Raw genomic sequence first — 13,268 nt, forward strand, 5'->3', positions numbered from 1 at the left:
TGAAATTAAAATCCTAGTTTGTTTTCAAATTGTCTGTTCTTTTCCTTACACCACTACATCTAAATTGCTGGCAACTCTGAAACTAGCATTTACCAAGGGATTCAAACCTGCAAAAATCACTCCTGAGATAAGTTTCCCAGAGGAAAGCAGGCATAGTAAGCTCTTTCTCTGTGAATAATGTGGAGAGGGTAGACTATCCCTAATCATGCCCACTGAAGTCCATACAAAGCATTTTATAATTCATAAAAGTTATTATTCTTATTACTAAAATAATTTTTAAGAACCAGTAATATTTTCTTCAATAGAAAGAACAAGCCCCTGGTAGATCCGCTGTACAAATTTTGTAGATATTGGAATTGTTGTGTGTGCATGTGTATGTGAGTGTATACTAATGAGAGAGACACACACAGACTGAGACAGAGAAAAGAGATACCACAAAGGCTTAGATAAAAAATAACAAAGTTCAGAAGTACATAAACGGTAGAGATTCTAAGTTCTCCCAGACTCCAACATTCCCTATCCTTCCTGCCCTCTGAAGTTTTAAATGATTAGAAAACACCTCTGTAAATTATTGCTGCAGTTACCTTGGTCAGTTTCATTTCCAGCATGTGGCTGCCGTGAATCCGACTGTCAAAATGAGCTACTTCTTTGGAGGAGGACTTAACCTTGGCAATGATCTTCACGTAGGAGAACACAATCACCGCCGTTGGCAGTAAGAGGCAGAAGAAGAGGATGTTCAGGATGAAAATCTGACCCCCTACTGAGGCCTGGGCCAGCCACCAGTCCAGGGTGCACGAGGTTCCAAAGGGCTCAGGAACGTAGTCCCCCAGACCTACCAAGGGCATGGTGGTCCAGAAGGAGGCATAGGCCCAGATCACTGCCAGGCAGATGTAGGCGTGCTTTCTTTTCAGCCAAACCCCTGGAGGCAGAAGAAAAGCATTACCAAGATATAATCTGCTCTCCACCCAAATGCCTCCCCTCGATATGTCAAATTCCACATCCAAAGAGTTATTTCATTGGCTTCTGAGAGAAATGGTCAGAGAACTGAAGCCTGAGGGAGAGTGGAGGGAAGTGAGAAAAGCTCCCGAGCTGGGCCTTTTTCCAAAAGAATAAAATTGGAAGTGATTTCACAGGGAAGGTTTCCTCTAGGGATCTGGAAGCCTTGGGAAAGGAAAGTGACAAAAGCTGGAGAAAGGGGACAGTAAAAGAGTAAGAAGATGCTGAAGGCAGTGGAGGATCTTGGGAAAGCATCCAGAATAAACTTTGAGATCCTATCCAATGTAAGAGGCTAACTGGTAGACGGAGCCCCAACAGACATATATTAATGGACCACCCAAGGGGAGGTGAAAAATGATAAGACATTGCTTGTGTCTGTAAACTGTGGACCCTCCTCCCTAAAACCTTTAGTGTCTCTCAATTCATTTCTCTTCCTAAGCACTTGTCACATGGGGGTTGGTGGGCCATGATCACAACTGAGTGGTGTGACATTGAAGTGGCTGACTATGCTCGGTGAGAGCAGATTCTGAATCTTCAAATGTTATTAACACAACAGCCACGCTCACAAAGCCCTGGGGGAAGAGGGAGAGAATCTAGGTAGATTGTATTATGTTCCGCAAAAGTAATTCTGTAAAAATATTTTCAGGAAAACTCAACAAAATAACAACAACAAAAAAGGGCTCCATTTTCGGCCCTAGTTTTCATTAACCAAAAGAGAATTCCGGGAGAAGGAAATGGTGCAGTCCTCTGGAAAAGCCAAAGCACTAGTGATCATTTTCTAAAGTTCTCCACAACCACTGAAGACAGGTTGGCCTCACCTAGTGCTGCAGCCTACGTGGGAAATTAATTATCTTCTTTCCACACCCTTGAACTGGCAGGGCTGGAGAAGCGACTCCTTATAGCCCTGGTTTTACAGTAGCAGGGAAGAATATCAAAACACACTAAAAATAAACCAAACCACTTCTTCGATATAGACCTCCCTCTGCTTAGTGCCAGGTGAGGTTTGGGAGGTCAGCTGGGCCTTCTTCTCACATCTAGTATTTGACCTTCTCCATGCGGCCTTTCTGAATGTTGGTGTTCTTATGCGTTAAATAGAGGAAGGAAGACTGTATTACTTACAGGTTGGGATAAGAGTTGAATGGAAAATGCAAGCTACGAAGAACTACATTAACATACCTTTTTACTCCAGGGTTTGTCTCATTTAGTGCTAACAAGAAATATGACAGATGGTTTATATATTCTATTGTTGCTATTTTTTCACATACATGACATTTGTATGTTATAAAATGCAATTTCTTTATCCTAGCCAGATAAGGACAATAATTGTTAGCCGCCGTAACTGTCAGCTTTGGGTCACCCATGAGAAGAGAGAAAACATTGGCATGGATACTCACGTATATTTATGGGAATGTGCATAGGCATACTTACAAGCATTTATGGTTAGAGTTACTTGGTGAGGTGTTTTATACTTACATTCGAGTATGGTGAAAGGCTGTCAAGTACAGGAGGGAGTAGATTAGTAGGTTGGTTCTGTGTTGCTCCAGAAGTCAGAACTAGGACCAATGGGTGGAGGTTACTGGGAGGCAGTTTTGTCTTAATATAAGGAATAACATTGTAACAATGACAGCAGACCAATCAGAGAATGGGCTGCCTTGTGCAGTAGTAAGCTCCCCGTCACTGGTCACAAGAAGAGGCCAAATGGCTGTCTGTCAGGGATGCCTTCAAACAGTTCATCACATTCCATGGGAGAAAGGTCTACATATCCCCAAGCGATCTTCTAATTCCAACATTCTAAGACACGGTGTGGAGGATCTAATCGTGTGTGAGATCAAATGATGAAACCGTCCTACTGAAGTTCAACGCTAGAAGCAGCTGGAAAATTTAGATAGTTCCCATGTGGAGTTAAGCCCTGAGATCATTCTAGGGATGGAGAGTATCATCTCTTAAATTGACACAAAGCCTAAGTTTAAGAAAATATTTAAAAAGCAGAGACATTAAGGTTTTGTATCCCTCGACTATCCCCCAGGAAGTTTAACTTTTTGCCTTTTTGTCTGTAAGATATGTGTACAAATTGCATTGTGTGTTCACACACCAAGCAAATTTCCTTCCATCCCTGATGGAACCAGAAACAATTCTATAGGAAGAATTGGACTCTGAAGTTATTTAGAATGCGTACAGTTGTCTATTTTTTATTTTATTGGAAATTTCGATCCACACTATTTCTCTTGGAAGTTTTAAACTGTTTAGCAAAGGAGATGGAAAATTAAAAAAAAAAAGACAAAGGGCTGGATTGGGAAGATGGTGGATCGCCACCCGCCCCTTCCCTGCGCAAGGTCTCCTTGGAGTTTGAGACTGTACACTTCTAAAATACAGAGGAAAATTCTACCACATTGAGAGTCTTTCCGACCCAAGGCTCCAGGTTTCCCTCTGTCCCCTGGATCACAGTCACTCTGATTGGCAGATTGACAGACAGAACAGCTTCGACCAGAGGGAACTCAGGTTACGCCCTGGTTGCACTTGGTCCTCAACATGACACCTAAGGGCCCAAATGCCTCTCTTGTGGGTTCAATAAATTCCCAGGACTTCGAGAAGTAAAAGTAATAAAAATTTATTTTAACATGTAGAATAATCAGTTGAAAAAAAAAATCTCTAGCCCCTGAAAACTTGTTTGTTGCTGGCTCATCCCTCATTGGTTCTCTTAGTCACTCACCTTTCTACCTACCTACCAATACCACAAAAAGAATGTTGAGTGACATTGCTGCTGTGTGTGTGCGCTTTCCTGAAGACACACTGTGTGGCTCTCTAACTTAGAGGTAGACCGCTGGAGTTCCTCATCTCTGAAATCACAGGGGGCCTGAGTGCTCAGAAGGACCACAGACATGTTTACACGGAATTACACTTACTATGCGGGAACCAGCTAAACGTCCTGGATCTAATAACCTTCCAGTGAATTTGATTTCCTTTGTTTGCAAGGCAAGTGATGGTAGAAGCTTACACAGTTTATAAAAGGAAATGATACTTTTACAAGCAAACACCAGATGTTCCTAGAAAAGTAGTTTTAAAATCAACCTACATTGACACAGGTTCAAACCTTCGAACATCTGTTAGAATAAGATAGGTTATAAATCGAATACTCTTGAGTAGTAATGAGAATATTCATTATCTTTGTTTATCACCTATGAGGTAAATATGGCCAGCTCTGACAACTACCCAGCTCTGACTATCGGGGGCGGAGGAACTTTCCTACTTACCGTAAGATAAATAGCAGATTTTCAGGTATCTATCCAGGCTGACAGCAGTCATGGTGATAAGACTTCCACAGCCAAAGAAAAATCCAGCCCATCCGTACCAGCGGCAGCCAATCCAGCCAAACACCCAGCGGTGACAGAAGCAAGAGATGATCGTGAACGGTTTGCCTACAACTAGAGCGCCACACAATTCGTCAGGTTCACGTGTACCCACAGACCTCAACTCACTGTTCAGTTACATCTTATTCCAACAAGAGATGGCTATTTTACCAAATGTTACGTTCAATTTATCTAAAATAAGATCCAGACCTCTGGGATTCAAATTACTTATTTTGTTGGCTTCTGTTAGTTTCTCTCTTGCTGGTTACTTTCTAGAAAATATTCTTCTGCAGATGGTCCCCAACATATGGTAGTTCAACATAATGATTTTTCAACTTTACGGTGGTGTGAAAGTGATATGCGTAATAAATTACATGAGCTACTTGACCCTTTTAATATAAAAGAGGCTCTTTTGTTCAATGGTCTTGCCCAGCTACAGGCTAATGTAAGTGTTCTGAGCATGTTTAAGGTGTGCTAGATAGGCTAAGCTACGATGTTCGGCCGGCTAGTGCATTAAACGCATTTTTGACTCATGATGTTTTCAGTGTAGGATGGGTTTATTGGGCTGTAACCACATCATACGTGGAGGAGCATTTGGACTTTACACTCTGCATGCCACCACCTGCCATTCAGTCCTTGTAGTCAATCTTCACCCTTCTCAACGGAATGTGCTCAGAAGCTCTTCATAGCCTGTATCTGAGGTATCTATCAAAACAGGGTTCTTTGACCTTATCGTGTGAGAAACAGCAAGTAACCAATATTCACAGCCCGCGGGTGCTGACCTTCCCCACTGCTCCCAGGTATGCCCCTACTTTGGTACACAAAGGTACACAGAAGTTCCTGTTAGTGTAGGCAGTTAACACGTATTTCTTGAGTGCTTTCTATAAGCCGGACACACATCTCCTGTAGTTGTCTAAGCAGCTGGACACACCCCATCTTGCTGGACTGTGCACCCTCATATTCGAGCTTCCTAATCCAAGTGAGTCTAACTCCGCTGTCAGAGAGGAAACCGAGTGTAAAAGAATAGTTCATAGTCAACAAGCAACTATTCAGTGCCTCTTACGTAACAGACACGGAGCGAGGCGCTAGAGAACAAAGTGGAGATCGAGATTCACAAATGCATGTTTGAAATAGAGCAGAAAAAAGGAGGAACTAATTTGCAGTGTAAGATACAATGTGATGGAATGACAGACAGCGATTAGCGCTCTGAAGAAAAATAAGGCCGAGGAAGGGGATAGACAGACACTGTTGCTTCACATAAGGGAATCAGTGAAGAATGTGACATTGAGGCAGATGCCTAAATCAGTGGAAAAGAACTCTAGCAAATACCTAGAAGGAAAATATTCTAGGCAGAGGAAACAGCAAATTCAAAGCTTGAGGTTAGTGCCTGCCAGATGCTAAAGGCAGAAAATGAAGAGTGCAAGTGATTCGGTGGAGTGAATTTGGTGTCTGTTGTGCCTGGCATCCATTAGTAAAAGCCATTTTAAGATTCCTTCTGGAGCAGAGCTTTCTTTTCTTTTTTGGTATGTATTTATTTATTTTTAGAGAGAGGGCAAGGGAGGGAGAAAGAGAGAGAGAGAAACATCAATGTGTGGTTGCCTCTCACACGTCCCCTACTGGGGACCTGGCCCACAACCCAGGCTTGTGCCCTAACTGGGAATCGAGCTGTCGACCTTTTGGTTCACAGGCTGGTGCTCAATCCACTGAGCCACACCAGCCAGAGCTAGAGCAAACTTTCTGACGAACCTTTGCAATGTCATGTACATGCTTCTCCTTTCTTTGCTTAGTAGAATGGTAATGAACCTGGCGGTTCTGAATCACTGAAGGTATTGTTTTGTTACATTTTGTTTTGCACTGTTTTGATTTATTTTAAATATCAACATCTCGGACTCCAAATCCCTGGATAGTCTGATGTAATTTCTCTGGAGTAAGCCCAGGCATCTATATACTTTTTTTTTTTTTAAAGTTCCCTAAGTGATTCCAGTACATACACACAGTTGCAAGCCACTGGTACTTAAACAAGAAATATTAGTTGTGTTTATTCAAGGTGCTTATAATGGAATATAGTTGACAAAGAAAAAATAATATAGACATAAAATGTTTAAGGTTTATTGGAAAGGGACAGTTCATTGGAGATAGTACTCAGAAGTTGAAAAAACAATGGTCAGAGTTAGATCAGAGAAAGCTATCGTATGATTGAAAATATTTTCTGGTGAATTACTCTAAAGATGTATTCAGCTAATGAGGTGGTTTGTGCAATTCTAGAGCAGATTTGCTTAGTTGAAAGCATTTTCAATATTTCTGACCAATTAAGAACATTTTTATTCAAGCCTACTCTGACTTAGCTTTAAGCATCAGTTGGGTATCATCAATGGTAAAAGATGAGGCTGAAATAACAGGTTTCATTCAAGCTTTTTACCTTCAGTACCAGGGAGAGAACTGAGTCAGGGGTCAGCTGAAATGACCCCGGAAAACCGTCATTCATGTTGCGACACCGCCATCGCGTGGCAATACTGAAAATAGCAGCCCTTTGGCAGCCTCGAAAATTCCCTGGGTTTCCTTTGATTTCCACAGAAAGGGGCTTGACAGGTCATGTCCCTCTCAGTGTGCATGTGTATTTCCCATAAGAGTTCACGCGATTTAAGTCTGTCCATACTGAGTAGAGTCCTTCTAAATAACCTGCTCCATTCAGACTCTGAGTAGCAGGCAACACATCACTGCTGTGTGGCGAATAGGGAGAGGCTTATTATAGAGCCTTGTTTTCAGAGACTGGCAGTGGCAGAAAGATTCCTTTGTGAAGAGGGACAGGAATATCAGAAAATATTTTTGAAGGGGTTGCTTTAGATGGGAAACTGTTAAAAAGAATTCCAGCAGAAAGAGGAGTGGCTATGCATTGTTCAAACTCTAACTTCCCAAACCTAGTAACTTAAGACGGGGTGTTCGACAGCAGGATGCGGACTCCAGAGGTGCGTGGGAGTGGGTCTGGGCAGCCCGGGAGCGCTACAGGTGGCAGCAATGCGAGGTGACTCACCCAAGTCATACGTGTTTATAATATGTAAACATGTGTGAAGGACAGTGGAAAAGAAATTTTATTCCAACCTGTACTTGATGGGTTACCAGAGGGCAAAGAAACGGTTTTCAACTTTGGCTTCACATTAAACTTATCTGGAAATCCTGATCGCAAATATCCTGACATCCGGGGGACATTCTCAGCCAGCTAAACGAAAATTGCTGGGTATGAAACTCAGCCGCGAGTATTGTTTTTCAAGTTCTCCAAGTGACGTTTCTGTGCAGCCAAGTCTGAGGACCAAAGGACTAGAAGCTCCCTATGTCTGCAGTCAGTCCCTCAGCTGCACTTCAGTGTTACCAACAAGGCAGCCTCCCCCTTCCTGCACCCACGTCTGAGACTGGCTTCACTCATCGTTTACCCTGCAGGCCTGACCCCCTTGATGCTATTTTAACAAATTTCTACATGGACAAGAGGGGTGTAATGGGGCTGAGACAGAGACCTACAGCCTCCCTGCAAGTTTCTGTTTTCTGAATCATTAAGCCCCACTACATTTGGAGGTGTCTAAGGTATCCTGTGTTATTCTAAATAGTATCCTCAGCATCAAACATGCCTGGCACATAGAAAGGATTCAATAGAGGTTAAAGAAATGGTCAGACAGCACCTTGTGGACTTACCACAAACTGTAAACATGACTTGTGAAGGGGAGGTGGCAGGGAGTGAGGTCTGAGTCAGCGAGAACTTCAGAATGGGGCACAATTCAAAGCCCCCCCCCCCAGAAGAAACAGCAAGATTATGTTACCTGAGATCCCCAGATCACAGACTGCCAAATTGATGGTCATTATTTCTGCAGGTCGCAGCTTCTTCTTTCGTCTAGAAGACATATAAAGGACATACCCATTTCCAACTGTGGACAGAATCCCTACAAAGAAAAATACAAATTCCCATCATTAAAACTAGGAGTTAGAGTTCACTTGAACATGAAACACCGCTCAAGTTCAAAAATAGACACCATAGATTTAGAGGGTGGTGAGAGGACTCTACATAAACATCTAAATTAAGAAGATGAAATAAAAAGCATGAGTTGTGAGTGACAGGGGAGGGATGGGTTGCCTCCAAAGAATTAGAAAACAGGGATTATGAAGCCAAACTTACCCAGGAAAAGGAACCACTAACTTCCCAGCGAAGCTAGGAGGGTGTGGGCATCCTGAAGATCAGTTCTCATACTGGTGCCCCAGGTGAAGTGCTTCCTCTGGCACTTTCATGGAGAATGGCTTTATAGAATCCCCTCCCTCTGGTAGGAAGGGTTAATCCCCTGGCTCTTGATGCAGTGTGAAGATAAAGTGACCCAAACCACACTAGGTGCATTTGCTATCCCTGTGGACTCCTGAGGGATTCGGGAGAGGCAGAAGCCAGAGAAAGCTGGTGCAACCCTGGCAGGGAAAGGGCCAGTGCCTGGAGACACATCCCAGGACTACGGCCTCCTGAGATCACCTGGGCACTGGGGGTCTGCAGCTGCTCCTGGACTAGGTACTGAAGGGCAGCGGGTGACAATTGGTGACACAGGCTCTCCCACTCCCACCAAAGGGAGAGAAAGTGACCCTCAACCCACCAACCTACCAACAATGGCATCAATGTTCTCTCACTTTTTTATATCCTTTCATTAATGACTCATTGGTTCTGGCATTACAATGAAACTATCCAAAAGTTCTTACAAACCCAGCTTACATCCAAAAAGACCCAATCCCTACTGACTTTATTTAAGAAAAGAATACACCTACTTCCATAGCTTAACATGTAGAGTAGATTTCTTCAGGAATTCTTGCTTCATAGTGTAGCTGTGTATAAATGAGAATCTTGTACAGCTGCCTTTGGTAGTAAGGAATAAGGAGAGTATTAACAGGAGAAACCCAGAGTTTTCTGCTTTAATTTCTACTTCTCCACTACAATGCATTCGGGGGGCAAGGAAAGAAATGCGTGTTTTCAGCTGATGGTCTGAAACCACCAGGAAACTGTGCTGAGCTCGGAGGAAGTTGTGAATCCCTGGAATAGTGCTGCCTAGTGGTCCCTCAACCCTCTCTTTAGCTTTCTTAAGAAAGAAGAGGAAAAAAATAGAAGCGATTATGGAGTTCTACAGCAAACCAACTAAAGTGAAACCTACATCTCGTTAAAGGAAGCCAGCTAGCAAGGCACACTGGGAAATTAAAATGTAAAAACATGGCTTGAAAAATTATAAACAAATGCCATCTACGTGGTATCCAGAAGACTGAAATAAGTTTGCATATGTATTTGATACACAAAGCTCATTTAAACACCCTTCATCTTTCTATTTTTCTTTTGTGAATACTGATTTTCTTACTTTTCCTTTATCAAATTTTCTTTTCTAAGAGATTCACATGGCTTCACCCAGTGCCCAAAGCATCATCCATAAATAATAGCCAACTCTTTGAGAGCTGCAGGTAGACCATTCCCACAGGAACTCTGAGCTGTCGTTGGGTAACAAGAGAATGCAAACTTATTTTTTAAGGATAGCTAAGGGAAAATAAGATTAAGAAGGTAAAGATTAAAAGGGGGCCATTTTTAGATGATCAAAATCATGACTCTATGAAAGCAAAATTATAAAATCTCGCATATAAACTTAATAAACTAAGTATTTACAGTAAAAGAGTAGAGGGTTAGTAGAAATCGGTCTCTAGATTATTTCTCCTCCATTCCAGTTTTATCTTTTCATCTTCCAGCTTTCCCTAAGAGTTCTAATATTTAACGAGATTCACCAAGAATGTCATTTCATGCTGGTTCCGTAGAAGGAACCTGGGCACATCCCCTCACCTACCCTGGGAGGGGCTAAAAACCAGCCATACACAGGGCTAGACCCAAGCCCTGGGTCCAGGATGAGTCCACACTCCTCCACCTGCCCCTGGCCTCACTGAGCACTGTTCTGGAACAGGTTTTGGCTGCACCCCCAGCTCCTGAATCACTTCATGACCTTTTTCTGGACTTCTTTTTCTAGCTCCTACCCCACGTACATCAGATGAGAAATCCTCCAGATTCCCCCACCCCCACCCTGGTGGCCTCTCTTCCCTGGATCCCTCAGGCCAGGGTGGGGAATAGATGCTCTCTCTCCCTACTTTCTGTTGCCTCGGGAAATTTACCAAGTTAAAGATGCTGCTTTTTATTTAATCCCTTGCAGTTGGTTGAGAGACAAATTCAATTGATAAGATGTCTGTTTTTCTGTCTTTTCTGATCATTGAAAGTACTTATGCTCAATAACAGTGCAGGTTTCACTGCCAGGTTGTCCCTGTGCAGATAAGTGTCCATTCACTCACAGCTGTCTTCCCAGTAACTTCAACACGAGCGGAAAACGGGCGTTCGCTATTGTTTTGTATTTGAAAGGATGTGGCGATCCATTTATAAAATGTAGAATTTAAGTCTGTTTCATACTAACTTATAACAACACCAAGGATCCGGGGAATTCCTCTGCAGTATAATTTCTGATCAAACTCGATTTCTATCATCCCAAGTACTGACCATAGAGGGGTCTCCAGACTTATCTAGTGAGTTTTCCTAATTTCAGGAGTTTGAATAAAAATTTTTCCCAGTCATAAATAGAGAGAGAGAGAGAGAATCCACAAGAGGGAGGATAAGAGGGAGGGAGGAAGGAAGAAAGAGATGAAGGGATATAGGGAAGGAGGGAGAGAGAGAAAAAGAGAGAGAAAGCTTGACACAACATCTGAAAAGATTCAAGGCAGACACACCTGAAGACATAACCCACCTGTATACACTGGCTGCCCAAATGTGAAGCAACCATTTTAAATTTCAGGAAAGTATTATGGTTGAATTCTAAGTGCCTAGACTAGTGCTGTCCAATAGGAATACAGTGTAAACCAGAAACATGAGCCACATATGTATTTAATTTTTTTTCTGGTAGCCAAATTGAACAAAGTAAAAATATTACTAAATCAACGTTAATACTTATCTAACCTAATACATCCAAAACGTTATGGGAAGAACATGCAGTCATCTTTTAATTATTACGAGCTATTTTACATTATTTTTGTGGTTGGCGTCTTCAGTATCTGGCGTGTTTACACTGCAGCGCACCTCAATCGGGAAGGGTCACGGTGCGGGGGCTCGGGCCCACGAGTGACTGCTACATTGGGCAGCGCAGTCCGGAAGCCCATGTGGATCGTGAACAAAAGCCTTGACCCTGGACTAACTTCCCTTTATTACCAATACCTCTTTTCAACTCTCACCCAAATTGCCCAGTGCTGCAAACACGGAGCGGCTTTACTTCAGGTGAAGTAAGCTCAGTGTGCCCAGGGTCACTGCCGCACTGGGCCGAGTTTCCTCTGCTGTGAACAGAGGAAGCTGAGCCAGGTGATTGCTCAGGTCCATGCTAAGCCTATAACATTGTGTTTGTATCAAAACATCTTTTAAGAAGAGAAGGCACTGTATTTAAATAAGAGTTCATTATCATTAATTTTGTTTTTCAGTAGATAATTCTTTGGCTTAGTCCCAAAGCAAAGAAAATGAAAGGTAGTCTGGAGATAAGTTATTTTGCTGTAAAATATTTTGGATTATCAAGGGAATATCTATCCCTAATTATAGAGATAATCAAGAGTTCACCCCATCTTCTACCTTCCCCCCACTTTCCACCTCCACTCAAAATATCCACATAAGTGTTGGAATCTTTGTACAAAATCAACGTATCAAACCATGACATTTCTAGATGCAGCTTTTGCACAGAAATATTAAGGAAGCTTACCGATTATGGTTAAGTAAAAGCCAGCCACCAAATCCGCTTCCCAGGAAAGTTTGGAAGCAAAGGGATCCCCATTTCGGAAGTAGTGCGGCAGGCCCTCATCCTGGGGCAGGACCGTGTGGTTTAGCGCCATGCTTTTCTCCGGGACCAGGAGTCTGAAAAGCAAAGGGTAGAGATGTCAACAAACCTGAATAAGCCAACGTGCACAGTCTCATAACCATGCCACCTGTTGTAAAATAAACAAAAATTTCCCAGAGTCGGCCTTGACTGTCTGATTAATAACTACAAAACATTTAAACGTTTTTCTTCAATGATCCAAATATGTCAGCATTTAATTATCCAGTGTGCGGATTCTCCAAACTTACATTATTTCATTTCTTCCTCATGCTTCCCTTCTTGGGCTACTTCAAACCTCTTTGGGATGAAGTGACTATGAATGTGAAGGCCAAGCCCCATTCATTTTACTGCTTCTTAGCAGTTTTTGTAAAAGATCGAGAGATACATAGATGATAATAGATAGATGACTCCATCAATATTTCACATATATTATAAATATATAAAATATTCCAGATTATAGTTTTTTTTAATCCTTACCCAAAAATATGTTTATTGATTTTAGAAAGAGAAGAAGGAGAAGAGTGAGAGAGAAACATTGATGTGAGAGAGAAACATCAATTAGTTGCCTCTGGTATGCACCCCGACCAGGGACTGAACCCGCAATGTAGGTATGTGCCTTGACCAGAAATTGAACCCGTACCTTTTGGTTTATAGGACGATGCTCCAAACCAACTAAATCACCCAGACAGGGCCCAGATTATAGTTTTTTTTTTAAATTATACAAATTATCCAGGAAAAAAAAACCTCTATCAGGTTTAGTGTACTTTGAGCTAAGAAATAGTCTTGGCTATTGGGGTATTAAGTACAAAGTAACATAGAAACTTCAGTAAATGAAATGAAGAGCTGGGTTTTCAGGGGGCCATTTGGAAAATAATTCAGTCTTGGTTGTAACTCACACTTCATCCACAGGAAGAGCTGGTTTCCAAGTTTCCCAAAGCAGAAAGCAACTGTATTGTTCCCCACCATCACCCCTTCAAATCCACTCTCTAAATTTGCTCGTTCTGGGAGGAAATCTTGAGCAATGAGGAACTCCGAAAAC

The 13,268-nt window shown here is 42.2% G+C and overlaps 1 protein-coding gene across 1 annotated transcript in view; it reads right to left on the minus strand.

Annotated features, from left to right (window-relative positions):
• The window catches only part of OPN5 (opsin 5), a 29,247-nt gene extending 16,981 nt beyond the window's left edge, over positions 1-12,266 (minus strand). The window contains exons 1-4 of the mRNA XM_024557648.2: positions 12,116-12,266; positions 8,153-8,272; positions 4,248-4,418; positions 585-919 (exon numbers count right to left, since the gene is read on the minus strand). Of these exons, the coding sequence (XP_024413416.1) occupies positions 585-919; positions 4,248-4,418; positions 8,153-8,272; positions 12,116-12,245 (756 nt within the window). The 5' untranslated portion in view covers positions 12,246-12,266. The remainder of the gene's footprint in view (positions 1-584; positions 920-4,247; positions 4,419-8,152; positions 8,273-12,115) is intronic.
• Between the last annotated feature and the right edge of the window lie 1,002 nt (positions 12,267-13,268).

This window comes from Desmodus rotundus, chromosome 11, assembly GCF_022682495.2.
Source record: "Desmodus rotundus isolate HL8 chromosome 11, HLdesRot8A.1, whole genome shotgun sequence".
Taxonomy (NCBI): domain Eukaryota; kingdom Metazoa; phylum Chordata; class Mammalia; order Chiroptera; family Phyllostomidae; genus Desmodus; species Desmodus rotundus.